General features: G+C 50.0%; 1 protein-coding gene across 4 annotated transcripts in view; it reads left to right on the plus strand.

Annotated features, from left to right (window-relative positions):
• LOC146335077 (claudin-4-like) overlaps window positions 1–18591 on the plus strand; it is a 93772-nt gene that overhangs the window by 55026 nt on the left and 20155 nt on the right. For 2 of the 4 annotated variants that reach the window (XM_084822522.1, XM_084822523.1), the window contains exon 1: window positions 6431–6464. The exons of 1 other annotated variant lie outside the window; for it this stretch is intronic. Coding sequence is in view for 1 of the 3 variants with exons in the window: in XM_084822524.1 (XP_084678650.1) it covers window positions 6143–6464 (322 nt within the window). In the remaining 2 variants the exon portion in view is untranslated. Of the gene's footprint in view, window positions 1–5898; window positions 6465–18591 lie in introns of those variants that run through there. One more of the 4 variants, XM_084822524.1, reaches the window with a different exon arrangement.

Below are 18591 nucleotides of genomic sequence, written 5' to 3' on the forward strand. Positions count from 1 at the left end.
GTGAGGTTTTGCGTATGCGCGATATCAGAGTGCCTCTTGGGAGCTGTAGTTTGGAATTGCACAGTGACTCGGAGCCAGAGCTGCTCTGGTGGGAGTGATGACGAGGGAAGCTGCTAAGGAGACAGTAGGATGATTAAACGTCTCGTGTCTTTGTGTGGGGTTCTGCTGCTGAGCTCTCCTCCTTCTCATGAAGCCAGAGCGGCGGCAGCAGTGAGGAGGGAAGCAGCACCGGCTTAGGCAAGGAAAGAGTTAGTCCAGCCACTGCAGCACATGCACAGAAATGGCATTGTTTAGATAACAGACTGCGCATGCTCAGAAGCTTGCACTCCATTCTGAATTTAATCACAAATTTGTAAACCACTGGTCCAGGCTTGTTAAACAGGGGAGCATTATGAATGGGCGAAATTTGACCAGTGAGCTGACTTGTTATGAAATTTGGCCACATCACGATCCAGGACTAGTAGCTGCTGATAGCCTTCTGCTCCAGGAATTTGTCCAACCCCCTTTTAAAGCTATCCAAGTTCGTGGCCATCACTCCATCTTGTGGTAGCGAATGCCACAGCGTAACTCTGCGCTGTGCAGAGAAGTCCTTCCTTTGACCTGTTCTGAATCTCCCACCAGTCCGCTTCACGGGACAGCCCCGTTGGGTTCTAGTATGATTCCCAACTTTGCGATTCTGTCTGTGGGGGGAAAAATGCATTCGAAACATGTGGATATTGACAAGTACACATGAAAAAAAATCGTAGTTTTTAAAGAACGTGCACAAACATGCTGTAATCTGTGGGAGAAGATTGTATACTTTTGAACCCAAGTATGTGCCCGAGTGCTTCACTGTTTTCACTTGAAAAGAGAAGGTTCGCAATGCGATACAGACACATGTCGGACTGAGCTTCAAGGTGGAACTCAAAGAACCTCGACTCTCTTGGGTTTTGCTGATTTCCACACTTGCACATCTTGCTAAGTGTCTTTCTGGCCTCCATAGGCATCGAATCACATTCATGAACATTACCTAGGGCCTGCCTGAGCTCTGGCGGATCAAATCGGATGTGACCCTTCACCCAGCCGGTGAAGTCTGGCATACACCCACTTTGATTTTTTTAACCGGATTTCACACACGCCCTTCTTAAAGCAATCAAAAAAGAAGATTGCATTCTTTACATCAGAGAATGCAGGGGCACCCTGAGGGCTGAATTCCATTTTGGAGAAGCTCTCGGGGGCCGCATTCCAGTGACAGGCGGAGCTGAAGGCAAAATGGGCAGGGCCAAAATACCAAACATCCCAGCCTATCGTAGCTTCAAGCTCTTCCTGCCAGTCACTCAGCCTCTGGAGAGGCATTTCAACCTTTTAGAAAGGGGGAAAAACTCCACAAATGCCAGGAAACCATCAAATGATTGGTGGTCAGGTGAAAGGGGGAGGGGCCATCAAGGGGAGCCTGGAGGGCCTCAGGCAGGCCACATATGGCCCCCGGATCTGAAGTTCCCCACCTCTGCTTCAAAGGGAAGATGTCATGCCACAAATTTAAAAGTCTGCTTTTTGTGTTTTTTAAATCCTCAACAGGGGCAGGTCACCACTCCCACCCACCAACCCTCCCCTAGCTCTGGCCCTGAAGGATGGGGGCTGAATATGACCAGTGGGGACGTCAACAAAATGTTGCAGTGTGGAGCATTCCAGTTCAGGATCCCATCCATCCCCTTTTCCCAGATACTCCATTCCTACCCGGCTTTCCGTTTTTTCCCCCTGTGACTGGCTGGGAGAGGGGGGGAGGGTGCTGGGAGCTGCAGCCCAACACATCTGGAGCACACCAAGTTGTGGAAGGCTGGTGGATCTCATCGGCCGAGGTGGCCACTGCATTCCCCAGTGCTGGGGGTTCACATGAAAACAAGGAGACAAAGAATGTGAGGGGCCTCTCGAGCTCTTCGAGGATGGACCGTGGTTGAGGTCTTGGTCCCAGTTGCCACCCCTGAAGTCTCCAGTTTGAGGTTGCCTGACCTTTAGGCCCAGCAAAGGTCCTTCTCTGCCCAAGACCCAGGCGGCCCATTGTGGTCCGAGGTACTTGGCTAGACAGACCAACGGTCCATCTGGCAATTAGGCAGCTTCACCTGAGCCCTGGGGGACATCTGGTTGACCACTGTTGGAGACAGAGCAGTCCTTAGCCAAATCCAGGTGGCCCTTGGCCGAATCCTTCAAGGCAGCCCTTAACAAAGCTCCACTTTCTGCTCTGGAGTTTATTTAAGCTTTGCTGCAATCGTGTTGAAGCATCCGCCTCAAGCGAAGCCCGATTGTTTGCCGTCGCGTTCATTCTCTCTTTGGGTACACATTCTCAGGCAGCTCCTTATCGACAACGCAGCGCTCTGTTTTCTCGGAAGCGCGGCCTCCTCTGCCTCGTTGCCTCTGCAGGGTGAGGAAGTGGAGAGCGCCCGGCGCAAGATAGCAGTTCAGCCGCAACGAGGCCAAAACCGCCCCTCTCGGCCGAGGCGGAGGTGGGAAAGGGGGAAGTAAGCAACTTTGCCCTTCTCAGAAGGCCACGGGTTTTATGGACTAGCCAACTGATACCTTATAAAAAACCTTTCTCAGGCGTAGGGCTGTAGCCATGGAGAGGTCCTTTCAGTTCAGCAGGCCCAGCCCGAGAAATGTTGCCACCTGAGGTGAAGGACAAGATGTCCTCCTGTTATAGAAATTTCAGCTTTAATATGTTTAGCTTAGCTTAAGCTGTTCTATGTAGCTAGATTTGTGTGTGTGTTCTACCTCTGTATAAAACTGCCATGTTGGCAAAGATGCAGTGCCTGATCAGAGACTCAAGAATGTCAAGAATGTAGCATGCAAAAGTACGTGACTATCCCTCGGCTGTCTCTCTGCGCATGCTTGAGTGTTGAGGGGCATTGTCTGTGCCAGCTAGACAAAGAAGTTAGTAGAGAGCAGGCGTAAGGCAGCCCCCAAAGACTTTGTGTATGTAAGCTTCTGGATCACACTACTTGATTGCCATCTTTGTTGGTGCGTTAGCCCCAAAGGTTGCCTTATTCTGCAGAATAGAATCGTGTTGGACCAGATCTCTGCCTCCTCTCATTCTTGGTAAACAACTTGGATGAGCCTACCAGGGATAGAACACAAGTTTTGTATCACTTCCACCTACAGAAAATGATCAGACTGGCCGCCGGATCTTATTTCGACGCTGGCAGTGGGGCAGCATCTTCCTGAGGGCTACAGGGGAGCTTCCGGGGAGCAGGGCAGGCTGTGTGACCCACACAACTCTCTGTCCACTACCACCACTCCCTGGCCCCTGAGGCAGACATTTCAGTCTGCCTACAGGTAGGGCCGGCCCTGCATCAGCCTCCTTTCTTTGAATATTCACCTTTGGTTAGAGCAGGGGTGCACCTGGGGGCCATAAGTAGCCACGATTCCCTTTCCTCTGCCATTTTCCCCGCTCCCTGTACTCTGCTCCCTGTAGTCTCTGCTCCCTCCCCCAGAGATCCTCATACAGATCACTCTTTCTCCACTACTGCTGAGGAAAGAGCTATCTGTAACGGAATCACCGGTGCGTGCAGGTGTGTGTGTGTGTGTGTGTGTGTGTGCGCGCACGCATGAGCGTGGTCCCCCGCTCCTGAGCCAACATCAGATGCAGCCCTTGGGGCCGAAATGTTTGTGCGCCCCAGGTTCAGAGGGTGCAAGCCCGACCCCTGCAATCGGCCAGGGGTAGGAGACCCCCCTGGGAGTGTGTCCAGAGAAGGCTCTTGCTGTGCATTCATCCTTCCTCACGCCCGACTTTGACAGGGACGTCCGGACTCGACACCTTCCATTTGTAACTCTCCTGGGTTTCCCCCCTGCTGCTTCAGTCTTTTTTCCTACCCATGAAAAATACATTCAGGAGGAAGGGAGGGAAGAGCTGCACAAGTCTTTTGCGTGGCAGCGCAAGGAGATGTCCATTCTGGGAGCACCCCAGGATGGTTCAGGCCTGATCTAAACACGGGAGGACTGGCCTTCTGACCTGACTGGTCACTTGTGTGGGACCAGTTCCAGCCTCCAGTGCAGTAAAGAGAGCACAGGGGTTCTGCATTGGATCCATCTGCCCTCCACGCTGCCAGACCCTGATCAACCATGTGGCCATAGTAAGAGCAGCCCCAGACATGGAAGAGTCCAGAGAAAACAGCGTAGTCTGGTTTACAGAAATGTATTTGTTTTCTAAGTAGCTAAACTGCCCTTCATCTCCAAGGGATTCTAGATGTGGGGAAAATAGACCATGCAAGGCTAAGGTGAGCCTAGCCTTACTCAAGCTCACAAAAGCTTGTGCCGCAATGCTTGATGTCGTTGTGCCTTTCTTTACAGGGCCTCTTGGCTGCTCCAGGACTAAGATGGCTCGTCTCCCGGATTCTGGCCACACCTGAGATCTCCCCCCGCCTCCCCCCAAGTTCAGTTTCACTTCTCCATTTTTCAATTGGAACAGTTGTGAAATCTCCCCAAGCCATCATGCCTCTCTCTCTCTCTCTCTCTTGCGTATTTCCTCATATTTGGGACGTGAGAGCAGACGTGCCACCACAATTTCATGATTGGTGCTTTCTGGGTTTCGGGTTTCTTCTGGGCCTTGCGGGATCCCACCGGTTCCTGGCATTGAGCCTCAGTTTGCAAATACTGTGGCTTTTGTTGTCGTTTCGTTACAGCTGTTTGTTTGCTCAACATGGCTTCTTGGAGTGAGGGCAGGTGGAAGGGAGCTGGAGCAGAAAGAGGCACGGGGGGGGGGTGAGTGTGTGGGGGCTGCCATGCTGTTCAGGTGCAATGACAGGCCTTTCTGTGCCCCACGCAAATTCTGCTAATCCATTTGGACAAGCAGCAGTTGGAACAGGACTTTCTCCTGCTTTCCCCTGCCGGACCATGCGGATTGGTGACTGAAGAAGTATTTCCCTCCCAGCCCCGGCTCTGTCGCACCTGGAGGCTGGGCCGGGCAGGTAGCGGAGGGAAGGGGGGGAAGGGGGAGAAGGGAGTGGAAAGGCGCCTGGCAAAGAGGGCTGTGCAAAAGTGTGCCTGGAAGGCGGTGTGTGTTTGTGTGCGAGGCTCTGGGTGTGGCTGGGTGTATGTCCTGGGTGTATGACTGTCAGCAGTGTGTTGTGTGTGTGGCTGTGTCTCTGTGCGCGAGACTCTGCGTGTGTGTGTGTGTGAGGGAGGGAGGGAGGGAGGGAGAATGTGACGGTGGGCATTTGGCTTTCTCTAAGGAGGCATTTCTTCCATCAGCATCGTCATCCTGTTGCTGAAAGAAGCATAGAGGGAGGGCAGGGGTGATGTCAGGGCCCTGGAATGTCAGGGCCCAGCTTTAGAATCCACTTTCGAGCCTGCGTCACACCACGGAACAATCGGGACATTCTTCACATACTCAGTAGCACTTTTGCACTGCTGCGTAGTAACAATGGCAGTATTTTGCCCCTTGCACCAGCAAACAGAGGCGTGAATGTTTAAGAGGCAATGGGTGGCGAGGTCTCAGAACCCAGAGTTGTGAGGCAACAACATCAACGCTTTCTTTTCTGTTGTGCCACCCTTCCTCGGAGGAACGCAAGAGTTTTGCCTCCTTTTATCCACACAACAATCCTGTGAGGTAGGCAAGGCCATAAGGGAGTGACTAGCTAAAGGTCGTCCGGTAAGCTTCTGTTGCTGTGTGGGGATTTGAGCCCTGGTGTAAGTTCACCACACCACAGCTCCCGGAGGCGAGGGAGTGCCGCTCACCCCTCTCCATGTCTGCAAAAGCAGAGTGATTCCAATCAAGTTCATCGGGGAGACAGTCAAAAGTGAACATCCTTCTTCACGTAAAGGGTCATTAACTTGTGGAACACAGTGCCACAAGACGAGGTGATCACGGCTGGCGGATCGGATGGATTTGCAAAGGGATGGAACCAGGACGAGTTTTCTCTTTGGGATGGAAAGGTATCCCGAGGAGGGGGAAGATAAGTTCCTCCACCGTGGCCAGAATCCCTGCGTGCGGTGCGTCTGTGCACATGGTCAGACTACTGTTGCAAGCCAGAAGAGGTGGTGGATGCGGGGGGCGTATTCGCAGCCCAGAATCTCAAATGCCCGACGTCCCCAACCAAGCAACCTTTCTGATTCGTGGGACTACAACTCCCAGCATCCCTAGCTGGGCATACTGGAAGTTGCAGTCCCACGCATGAGAAAGGTTGCCTGGTTGGGGAAGGCTGTGACTTATGCGCTCCCTAGGCAAAGGCCCCTGCCCCCCACTGCCACAACATCCTCTCTTCCAGGCACACCTGCTATGGATCCCCGTGGCTTCCCGCAGCGTCGTGCCCACTTCTCTCCGCCTCCCCTGGCGACATGCCTGGCCTGGCCTGGCCTTCCCTCTCCAGGAACCCGTCCTGCAGCTCCACTTGAAGGCCAGGGACCCCTGGCAGCCACCCCACCCCTCCCTCCCTCCCTCTGCCAACTCCTGGGACTGCTCACACGCTCGCTGGCGGCCGGAGGAAGCTCAGCAGGTGAGTGAGCCTCCCTTCCCCTCCTTTGCCTCCCCCTCCCGGCACAGCCCCCCGCCATCCCAGATATCTGGCAAAGGGAGGCCTGTCCGAAGCTCCCCGAAAGGGCATTTGCCAAGAGAGGCTCCCCGGCCGTGTGCCCCTGAAACGGGATGGCGTTCTGCCTTGGACCTCGTGTTGGGGAGACGGGCTGGGGTCCCACCAAGCCGGGGCTGGCCCCCTTCCATGAGGCATCTGCCCCGCCCAGCCAGCCAGGCACTGTGCGCCCCCCAAGCGAGCACGGCATGACCATCGTCGTTCATGAGGCTTGGGCCTTCCCCGCTTGGAAGGGGCACCAAGCGCTTGGGGCGGGTGGCCTCTAGGTCTTTTGCACTACGACTCCCCTGAGGCCCAGCCAGCATGGCCAATGGACGGGGATGATGGGAGTTGTAATCCAGAACTTCTGGAGTGTGCCAGGGTGCCTACCTAGGGGCGGGCGTTGGACACCCAGGCCTGTGTGCTGGCCTGTGTCTGGGGCATCCGCCCACCATTAGTTGGGGGCCAAAATCGCAGAAGCCGGAAACCGGCAGATGGTCTGGTGTTTGAGGGAAGGGGGTGGGGCCAGGGGAGGGGCGTGGCCAGCGGCCTCTCTGGAATATGAAGACGCATTGATCCCGGCTGCCACGGGCGCCCACGCCCGGTCTGGGCTCACGCACCCGCAAGCGATGCCCCAGGCACAGGTGTGATCGCATCTGGGAACAAGATTCTCCAGGATTCTCAAGCACATGAAGTGGGGCAGCAGGATTCCCCTGCTCCCACCCTATCTCCTGTTGCGTGAGTGCGCACGCACGTGAGAACGGTCCTGGTTGCTGCTACTGCACTGGGGTGCATGAAGGAGGAACTGCCCCGCCGCCAGCTTGTGGTCGTGTGCGCGCCGTGGTTCTCTGCATGTCTCGTTTTGCAGATCTTTTTCAGTCAGGGAGCACGTGTGCGTATGAAGTTTGAACTTTCGGGCTGTGGGGAAAGCACCTTGAGTCAACGCGTGATTGACTACTGGCTGTATCTGTTATCTCTACGAATGCATGTGATAATCGGAATGTAAATATGAAACTCTTGTTTATTGATAACGCATTATTTATAAATGTTACTGGCATGATTATCTAGCACCTCCGCATCTAATTAAAGAGATGGGAGTACCAGACCTGTCTCCTGAGAAACCTGTACGAGGGTCAAGAAGCAACAGTAAGAACCAGACATGGAACAACCGACTGGTTCAAAACTGGGAAAGGAGTACGACAAGGCTGTACATTGTCGCCCTGCTTATTTAACTTATATGCAGAGTACATCATGAGAAACGCCGGGTTGGATGAATCACAGGTCGGAATTGAGATTGCTGGGAGAATTCTCAACAACCTCGGATACGCAGACGATACCACCCTAATGGCAGAAAGCGAAGAGGATCTAAAGAGCCTCTCGTTGAGGGTGAAATGCAGAGTGCAAAAGCTAGTTTGAAACTCAACATTAAAAAAACGAAGATCATGGCATCTGGTCCCATCACTTCCTGGCATATAGAAGGGGAAGAAATCGAAGCAGTGACAGACTTTATTTTCTTGGGCTCCAAGATCACCGCAGATGGTGACTGTAGCCATGAAATTAAAAGACGCTTGCTCCTTGGGAGGAAAGCTATGGCAAACCTAGACAGCATAGTCAGAAGCAGAGACATCACCTTGCCGACAAAGGTCCGCATAATCAAAGCTATGGTTTTCCCAGTAGCAACGTATGGCTGTGAGAGCTGGACTATGAGGAAGGCTGAGCGCCGAAGAATTGATGCTTTCGAACGGTGGTGCTGGAGAAGACTCTTACGAGTCCCCTGGACTGCAAGGAGGTCCAATCAGTCCATCCTAAAGGAAATCAACCCTGAGTGCTCATTGGAAGGACAGATACTGAAGCTGAAGCTCAAATATTTTGGCCACCTAATGCGGAGAGAAAACTCTCTGGAAAAGACCCTGATGCTGGGAAAGACTGAAGGCAAAAGGAGAAGGGGACGGCAGAGGATGAGATGGCTAGAGAGAGCGGAGGACAGGAAGGCCTGGCGTGCTCTGGACCACGGGGTCACGAAGAGTTGGACACGACTGAACGACTGAACAACAACAACAACTGCATCTAATTAATATTTAAATGGGTCAAAACCCAGTTAAATGGGTTTGCTGTGTGCGCTGCCTGCAGTGGTGCAGCAGAGACAGGATGTGGCACCAGCACTTTTTTATTAGCTGACATCCTCTGCCCCCCCCCCCGACTTCCCCGCTCCCTCTGAGCTGAGCTGCGCCCCTCACAGTGCTGGGGGGGGGGGGATGAATTTCCTCATCAACAAACTATTATCCCTTCTTGTAATGCAAAGCCTTTTAGGGCGGCTTGGTCTGGAATGGGGAGTTAAGACCCAGTTGCTTGACCAAAGTCCTGCTCCTGGAGGAGATACGGCTGCCGCAGCTGTTCCACAGAGCTGCCTGCCGTCTGGGGACTCTCCTCAGGTGGGGCGTATACCTCAGGGGTTCCAGTACGGCCCTCCAGGGTGTCCCAAACGGCTCTGCCCCTTTTCCCCAATGGTCTCCCGGCTTTTGTACAGCCCCCCTCCCCCCGCTTCTCAAAGGCTGGAATGCCTTTCTGAAGGCTCGGCTACTGGCAATAAGTTTAGGCTTCTGCGAAATGGAATTCAGCCCTCGGAGTGGAAGGGGTTCCACCCCTATTCCAGGGTTGGAGGCAGATCAGGAATGGATGGACCTGTGACAGAAGGCCAGAGGAGGGTCCAGAAGTCCCGAATGCAAATCCTCCCACTGTGGACTCCACATGTGGCCAAGTCCTCAAATCGCTTCAGCTGGGCTGCTCACGGAGTCTGGAGAAGGCCGAAAGCAGAGAAAAAGACGCAAAGCCCACCAGCATGGGGTTAATAGCCCCCCTTAGCCCTGGGCCCAGAGTGAATGCGCCGCTCCCCTGCTGCTTAGCCAGAGTGTGCTTCTCGCTAGCAGGGCAACAAGGGAGATCTTTGGAAGCTGACTGACTGTGGCGATCCTTGCTGGCACTCGCCCAGAGCTGAAGGACAAAGTCCAGCCTTTCTGTCTGTCTCCCCTCCCCCTCCCTGGGGGCGGGGAGGGCACCTGCTCCGCACGTCACAGTCCTGCACCGACGTAGGATCCCTGAGAGGCATCGCGGGAATAGCTGCGCATCTGCATTCCCCGAATGAACACGGCACTCTTGCAACTGCAGATAATGTGTCCGGAACACACAACTGGTTTCTGAACAGTGCTTGTGGATCTGCAAAAATAATTAAACATGCAGTGCTCAGGTTGCTGCAGTATCAATACTTTAGCCAGGAATTGCCATTCTTTGTTCAGTCACTTTTTAGAACCTGGATGATGACATTGGCAATCCAGTGTTTAGGTGTCCCCCCTGCCCCCCATTCCATGCTTTTACCAGACCTGAGGACAGGTATTCTGGAGAATATAGGACTATACGAAGTGTGATGTGGAGCCTCCGTTTTCAATCCCACTTCTAGTTTGTTGGTGAAAAGCAGCGCTCAAGTCCTCTGGTGGGGAAGCGACAGATGCAATTCAACAGAGATCAATGTAAAGTATTGCATTTAGGTACAGAAAAACAAAGGCAGAAGTGTATGATGGAAGAGACATGGCTTTGCAGCTGTGCATGAGAAAAGGACTGAGGTATCATAGTGAATCACAAGTTGAATATGAGCCAGCAGTGTGATGCGGCAGCTAAGAAAGCAAATACAATCTTACACTGCATTAACAGAAGCATGGTAACCAGATCACGGGAGCTAATAGTTCCACTCTATTCTGTATTAGTGGGGCCACATTTGGAGTACTGGGTCCATTTCTGGGTGCTCCATTTTAAGACAGACATTGACAAGTTGGAGCATGTCCAGACAAGAGTGACAAAGATAGTGAAGGATCTGGAAACCAAGTCCTGTGAGGACCAGTTGGAAGAGCTGGGTATGTTTAGTCTGGAGAAGAGAAGATTAAGGGGAGAGATGATAGCAGCCTTCAAATATCTGAAAGGCTGCCATGCAGAAGATGGAACAGACTTGTTCTCTGTGGCTCCAGAGGACGAGAACCAATGGGTGGAAATGGCAGGGATGCAGATTTGGGCTAAACATTAGGGGAAACTCCCTAACAGGTCTGTTTAGCAGTGGAACAGATTTCCTCAAGAAGTGGTGGGTTCTTCTTCGCTGGACTTATTGAAGCAGAGGCTGGATGCTGTAGCTGCATTGTAGAGCTTGCTTTGAACCGGGGTTGGACTAGATGATCTCCAAAATCCCTTCCAACTCCCTGGTTCTACCAGTGAAGACCTGTAGCTCCAATGTCAGAATCCCCTCTGGGTTTCATAGAATCATAGAAGAGTAGGGTTGGAAGGGGCCTACAAGACCATCGAGTCCAACCCTTGATGGTCATTTAGAACCAGCCAGAACCCTAAACTCCTTCAGAGTTCTGATCGGTTCTGAATGAACCAGTGGGATTCAAACCAGTGGGATTCACCGCCCCACTGACATCGGAGCTACAGGGCTCCACCGGGTTCTGCGATTCGCACCGATGTCGCAAAATGAAGCCAGTTGTGCAGCAGTGATTCGGGATTGTGTTCGGCTTCTTTATTAGGATGGGTGCAGTGCGACACTGGTGCAAATACACGCAGACGGACGCAAAATGGCCGCACGCTGCTTTCCTTTTGTGCCCCCAGCCAGGCACATCGCCGCCTGTCCAGATAGTTAATGGCCTTCCCCAACTGATGGGCTTCCCGCAGGTTGAGATGAACCCCTTTTACTTTATCCTGACTGCAGTGGTGTAGTGGCGTAGACTTATCAGACTTACCAGGACTTATTCCACAAGCGGGATTGCGGCATCACGTGCTGGCCCTTACAGTTGTCGAGCTAAACCTGTTGCATGCAAAGTATTTGAGGGTGGCCAGGTCATGAATGGGCATGTAAGGCCCACTAGCCAAACAAAAGACTCCATTGCCATCTCTGGACATTGGGCATGTATTGTTCTGCCTCCGCCACCCCCAAATCTCCCATTGGATTTTGGCCAAATAGTTAAATACTGTGTTCACTTAAGCTGCAACCATAGGCACATTTACCTGGGAGCAGGCGCCCTTGAAAACAATGGGACATACTTCTGAGTAGACAGGTGTAGGATTGCTCTGTTTTATTGAGAGCCAGTGTGGTGTAGTGGCAAGAGTGTTGGACCGGGAGCTGGGAGATCCGGGTTCCAGTCCCCCCTCGGCCATGAAGCTGCCTGGGTGACTTTGGGCCAGTCACGGACTCTTAGCTTAAGCTACCTCACAGGGTTGTTGTGAGGATGAAATGGAGAGGAGGAAGATCATGTCCTCTGCCCTGGGCTCCTCGGAAAAAAGGCAAGATAGAAATGTAACAAATCATAAATTAATAATTCAAAAAATTCTACTAAGAAGTAAGTCCCATTGTGTTTAATAGGGATTACTCCCAGGATTAAGACTGAAAGAGAGCGGACGACGGGGAGAGTAGACGTGCATTCTCTTTGGGGGGAAAACGCAGAGTTTCTTCTGCATCAGTATTTTCTTATGCATCAGTATTTGAAGGTTTGCATTGGAGTTAAAGAAGCTGTATAAGCCTTATGCCTTTCATTATTCAATTATTTAGAATTTTTAAATCCCACTGCTTGGCCAAAAGCCTCGAGGAGCAGCTTGCATGCGATCCGAAAAAGCAAGACAGATCCTGCCCACAGGTTTACAATCTAAAAAGACACGGCACGCAAAGAAAATGGGATGGGGAGGGAAGAGGAAAAAAATTAAGTCTAGCAACAGCCTTTTGCTCGAATGGAAGAATTTGCCTTTAATGTTGGATGATACACAAAAGGTTTTTAGATCAGTTTTGAAGAGAGAGAGAGAGAGAGAGAGAGAGAAGAGCAAAGTAACCTGAAGCAGTAAATAATACAAAAGCCTCGCTCTCCATGTGCTCAGGTTTCTGTTTACGCATATGTACATATCAGCCTTCCCTAACCCAGGCAGCCCTTCAAATAGAGGACTCTCCCCTGGAAGAAAGGTGACGTGTGGCCACCCTGTCTTTGCAAGACACGTGGCGCCACATGGGTGAGGGCTGCACCGAGCCCTTGGGCTGCCGGTTCCCTGCCCCGCTATAAAGCGATGGGGGGGGGGGCAGGCAGTGTAGGTCCCACCCTTGACGCAAGCGACGGCCGGAGGGATTCCTCCCGTCCCGCTTTGAGATCTGTAAGAACGGATTGCGGGATGGCACGTAACATCACGTGGCCATACCTGGAAGAGGAGGAGGAGGCCTCATTCTGACTCGCCGCAAGACTGGACTGTACCACTTGAGGCTGCAGGCTGAGGCTCACGGTATTGGAATGCTCTTCTGCACACAAACATTGATTCCATCTGGAGAGAAAACGAGCCCCTGCCTTGGTCTGTGTCCCCCCCCTCCCCATTTGGATGTTTGACTCAGATGAATCAGCCTTCCCCAAGCTGCTGCTCTCCAAATGGGTTGGACTGCAACTCCCATCATCCCTGTGCTGGCTGGGAGTGATGGGAGTTGCAGCCCAACACATCTGGGGGCAGCAGCTTAGGGAAGGCTGAGATGAACGGGCTCCGATAAAGACATGAAAGAAGAGTAACATCAGGAAGGAGCAGGATGCTCGATGCCTCCTCCTCCCCAACTCCCCAACACTGGAGGCGTTCAAGACGAGGCTGGACAGCCATCTGTCGGGGATGCTCTGACCTGGATTCCTGCATTGAGCAGGGGGTTGGACTCGATGGCCTTGTAGGCCCCTTCCAGCCCTACTATTCTATGATTCTATAACTGCTAATGTCAGATGTGCATGAGTAGAAGCATTTCCCCATCGTCTGCTGTTTGCAGGAAGAACTGGATGGCCCACAGGCTTTCACTGTGGGTGAAAGGGCTTGGCTGGGCCTCCAGGCAGCGGGGCAGAAGGGCAGGATAGTTTAAGGGCACAATACTATCCATGTTGAGACAGAAAAAAGTGCTAAAATCCTATGCATGTTTACACAGAAAAACGTCCCACAATCCTATGCATGTTTACACAGAAACAAAGCCCTACAACGTCCAGTATAGCTGGCTGGGGAATGCTGGGAGTTGTCGGACTTTTTTCGGTCTAAACATGCATGGGATTGCAGAGAGTATAAGGGTGGGAGATGGAAGCTTAGGGCTGAAATTCAGATAATGCCAAAGGATCCATGACATTTATTATTATTATTAGTAGTAGTATTCTGAAATCTATTATTGCTGTTTCTGTTGTTCAGTTTTATTGTTTATAACCCCAGATCATCTCAATATGAAGAAAATATTACAAAAGTAAAAACAAACAATGTAAACACATATCAAACATATGTCAGATCAGGGCTGGCGGACTAGAATTCATGATACAAATCCCCTAATATTGATTTCCAGCCTTTATAAAAGTGTCTGTTAATCAAACCTATATGCAGCACACAAGGCTGAAATTAAGCATGAAACCGTCAGCTCGTCTCAGCGTAGCCCACCTCCTCAGCCTCACGAAGCCTGGGGCGGACTTTGGCAAACGCGGTCGGGAGACCAGCGGCTCTTGGGGGTTGGACTCGATGGCCTTGCAGGCCCCTTTGTTGTTGTTGTTCAGTCGTTCTGTTGCAGAACCCAGAGTCAGAGAGACCACGGAGTGAAGGAAAAAGAGATTCTTTATTTAACGCACGGGCTTAAGGCTGGAATCATTTCCAAAGAGCCAGAAGCCCCGAAATACATCAGCACATTGCTTTTATAGACATTGTGACACGTAGGAAACGGCTCCTCCTCCCCCTCCCGCGTGGGGTTGCAGTCCTCAACATTTCTTCTCCTAGCACCATTGTTTATAATACAAGAACTGGGTTATAGGGTAGCCATGATAAGGAGAGAACAGCAGAGAACAGCCGAGAACAAGATATACAATTGTATGACCTTTGACAAGATAAGGAATTCCTGTGTCTCGTCAGCTTACAACAATATATTCAAGGGAGAAAGAGCTCAGCAAGAACATGAAGCATGAGACTGCATGAGGCTACTTAGTCTGGCCCCCGATATGGCTGCTACATTCCCCCCTGAAATGCATAATTTCATTACAATTATAGCATTTCTGATAACCATACAAAGCTTTTTGTGACATACATATTACTTAGCCTCTTGTTGGGCTATTAGAGCGTAGAGGGCAGCAGTTTTACTAGCTGAGACATAAACCAGATTGGTTAAACAGCGCATAAGACAAGGAACGCAGAGACATAACAGAACTTTTATGAACAAAACTGGTAGAATTAGGATGAACAATGCTTCAAGCCAGCTAAGATCTGGAAGCCAAGGGGTCAACTAATTGAGCTAATTGTTTTGTTAGCTACTATATTGTGCAGCTTGTCGATCTGTTCATCTACAGCATTGCCATTATCAGTTAAGTTAAAACAACAGAGCTTTTGGTGTGTCTCACAACTTAAATGATGAAGAAGGAAGAGGTAATCTATACCAGCTCTGTTTTCTAGAACCGCACCTCTTAGATCACACAACTCTTTATTTAACAATGACAATGCTCGTGAGGTGGCATTTATGCTTTTGGCTAAGCTGCAAGCTAACCGGTTGATCTCTAGACCATCAGCCAAGGCTAAACCTGGAACCCCAACCAGTGACATTGCTAAGGCCAATTTTTCTGAGTCAGAATATAACTGCACATGACTATTACAATTTTTAGTTAGTTGGAGTGCTCGAGGCTGCCGTCGATGGATTTTCTCGGGCCACAGGGGAAGAATTGGCATCAGTTCAATTGGCGGCTGAGGCAACATGGGTGGTTATTAGACAAGTTGGCAGGAATGAATGACCAAGTGTGGGAACTACATGTTTAAAACCATCCATGAGGCAAAAGTATGTGGGCATCATTAAAAGATATGTTTTGAATTTTATTACAGTGGAAGGGGGCCAGGGATAGCTTTATATTTTCTGGAAAATTTTTGACAATTAAGCATTCGTGCACACGTAGCATTTGTTTCAGCAACGATGGGGGTGCGTAGAGTGAACTCTGTAGGGGGTAGGATCTTTGCAACCACGCCCCAATTAGCATTTTGGGAATAAGTTAAACTTACACCATAAACTCTTAACATGGTATCTTTTTGAATTTTCCTAGGATGTCTACAGACAGGTATTAGGCAAGAGCTAATAAGCCTGTTTACAGGTATATCTCTTGGCAAACAAAAATGTTTTACTCTTGTGATGTTAGCCAGGTGAAGCCAGTAATTATCAGCAAATCACTGGGACAAACTTCTCCTTCCAGGGGCAGACCCCCCTTTTTGCACCTTATTAAGGAGACACAATGCAACACTACTAACACTACAACGCGCATGTTTGATCTTCTTTGGGATCTGACCGCAGGCCGGGCAGCTATTCACCTGGCAAGCTGCAGTAGGGTCTAGTCCCCTTCTTCAATTCTTTAGTTGCAGGTCTGACCGTACGCAGGGGGACAGTCTCTCGGTGTGTCCACAGTAAGGTCTAGCCTGAGTCTTCTTACTGCTTTTTCAGAATGATCTTTAAAGGATTTTCAGGATTTCTGTTTACAGTCTACTCTCCCCCTCGCGCTCTCTTGACTCGTGTCCAATGTATCCAGGGTTTAACTCCAGCTGCTTTCATAGCTGCGGGGGTGGAAAGTATGACAGTTTTCAGTCCTCTCCATCTGGGAGTCAAAGGGTTATTTTTCCCTCTTTAACTCATACTTTAACTCTTGGTTGGAAAGGATGAACTTCTGTGATGGGAATGGCTTATTTGCTAAGACAAAGCGACGCTGGGCTTGAAGAACTTCGCTCAGTGTTTGGACTTCTTGTTTAAGGCTAACGTTTGCTTGCTCTTGATGACGCTCCAGTGTCAATTATGAAGTCAATGTCACGGCCCCTCACAGTCAATGTCACGGTCCCTCTCAAGCTGTCTCCCTCTTCGCCCATTCTGGCCCCTTTGGTTTTCTCTTTTGTATTTGATTTATTTTATTTGGGCATTCATGCCACTAATGTCCATCTTGTCCACACTGGGCACACTGTGCCTCTGCCTCTGCTGGGTCTTCTTTTCTTTTTTCGTCCACGTCTTCTTGGGCCTCTGGGTTGAGGGGGGTATACTGGCGATAGGCATCTGAAAGACGCTCCAAGTACGCTCTGGGGCCTCGGTGGCACCTTGCAGCACTTTAGACACTTTGGTCATATTAACTGACTTCTTCATACCTGCTTTCATGGCTTTTAACAGCAGGGTTTGATACTGGGTGAGGCGCTCTAGCCCCACTTGTGTTTTGGGATTCCAGCGGGGGGGTGGGGGGTTTACTTACAAGGAGACTTTATTGGGTAACTTACAGCACACAGGCGTACTTAATGGTTGGATCAGACAGCTTCTCTGAACCACGAGCTATTGGGCTAAATGGGTTTTATACCATACATGTTACCCATGAGGCAGCACAACACTAGCAAGCATTTTCAGCATAGGCTAGAAGTGTTTGGTTCTCAGGCACAGCTTCCTGTAAACAACTTCGCTTCCCAAAGTGCTTGATAACACTTTTATTTATTAGTATGGGAAGACAAATTTTTTCTCTTTCTTTTGCTTTCTTTTTCTTTGCTGATCTGCCTGTATTGCAGATCATGTTTCAAACTTTTTATATAAAACTTTCTGCTCCATGCACCAGCCTTGTCTCTTTATTTGTCTTTTTCAAGTTAAACTCACTTACTTAAACTTTTCTGCCTTACACTAGTCTCAATGACACACATTTGGGATAGGCTCTTCTTCTCCTTCTAGTTACATTTTTTTCATCTTAAAGAACTATTACATTATTGTGGCTACGTTACCCCAGGTAATAAGCTGCAGGCACAATCAGCTGCTTTTAATTTATCCTGGGGGCAACTATGGCCACGCTTCTTTTCTACAAATGTTTTTTTTCTTTGCCTCTTGCCTTTTCTTTCTTCTTCTTTTTTCTTCTCTATCTGTCTTCTACTTTCTCTATTTCCTTCTTTTCTACTTGCTTTTGTCTTTCCTCTCCTTGTCATCCATTGGGAACCACACTTAGTATCATTTGGAGTTGCAACTAACACTAATCTGCAAATATCACATATATTTTATGATATCTAAGAAATCATAAAATATACACAACAAACTTTTTCTGCAATTTAACACAATGAATGGAAAACACTTTTTGCATGGTAAGGCATGATGGAGCAGATCCAGCAATTATACTGCTCTTCTGGCTGAAAGCTCAGGGCCCATTAAAATCAAGGGACGGGCATATCCACACACGCAAAGAGTTCTAGGTCACCATTTTTGCATCGGCAACTCTATGCTGCATGAGTTCTGGCAGAAGGAAATCTAAAAGTCATAGATCAAACTCAGCCTGCTGTACACTGAGCTGACTACAAACACAGACACACGGTCCACAGCGATGAGAGTTCAAGTTTATCAAAAGCTTCACAGCACTGTCCATGGCAAGTCTTTGACAATTTAAAATTTTAGTCCATGTGCAGAGTGTCTCTAAAAAGCCCAGATGATGATGGAGGCAAACAGAGAAGGCTCTGGGCAATGAAGATGCGATGTTTCCAGCAAAGGCTCTCCACTTCTGCATCAGTTTAAAAAGGGAAAGTGTGGCCCTACACCCCTCCTGACAGACAAGGGCCTTTAACTTTTTAGCAAGGCCTCTGTCTAAACAGAGCGGCACAGCCCAGCTCTCTAGCCGTGACGCTTTAACTTGGGCAACTCCTCTGTAAATTTTATTTTACTTCTGTCAGGTTCTCTCACAGACATTTTAAAAACTTACTCTTTTTTTTCTCTTCTAACCTGGTGCACGAAAGCACTGAAACACTGAGTGCCGAAACTCAGGACGCTGGGGGGTGATGGGCATCGCTTTATACTTGCATTTTTCAGGCAGCCATTAATCTTTGGCGAGGCGGTGGGGTGATTTGCAGGACTTTAAAGGCAAGCTTCTCAGTTTGTTTGTATTTGTAAATCCCAAGCTTAAAACAGGACACGATGAGGTACAGGGCAGCCAAATTCTTGCTTTGGCACGGGCAACAAATAACTCGGGTCAGCTTTCTTCGCTGGGGTCTCAAACAGGAAAACAGTCTTAATTTAAAG

This window comes from Heloderma suspectum, chromosome 16 (assembly GCF_057233095.1).
Source record: "Heloderma suspectum isolate Gila_16-S chromosome 16, 16-S_ref, whole genome shotgun sequence".
Lineage (NCBI taxonomy): Eukaryota > Metazoa > Chordata > Lepidosauria > Squamata > Helodermatidae > Heloderma > Heloderma suspectum.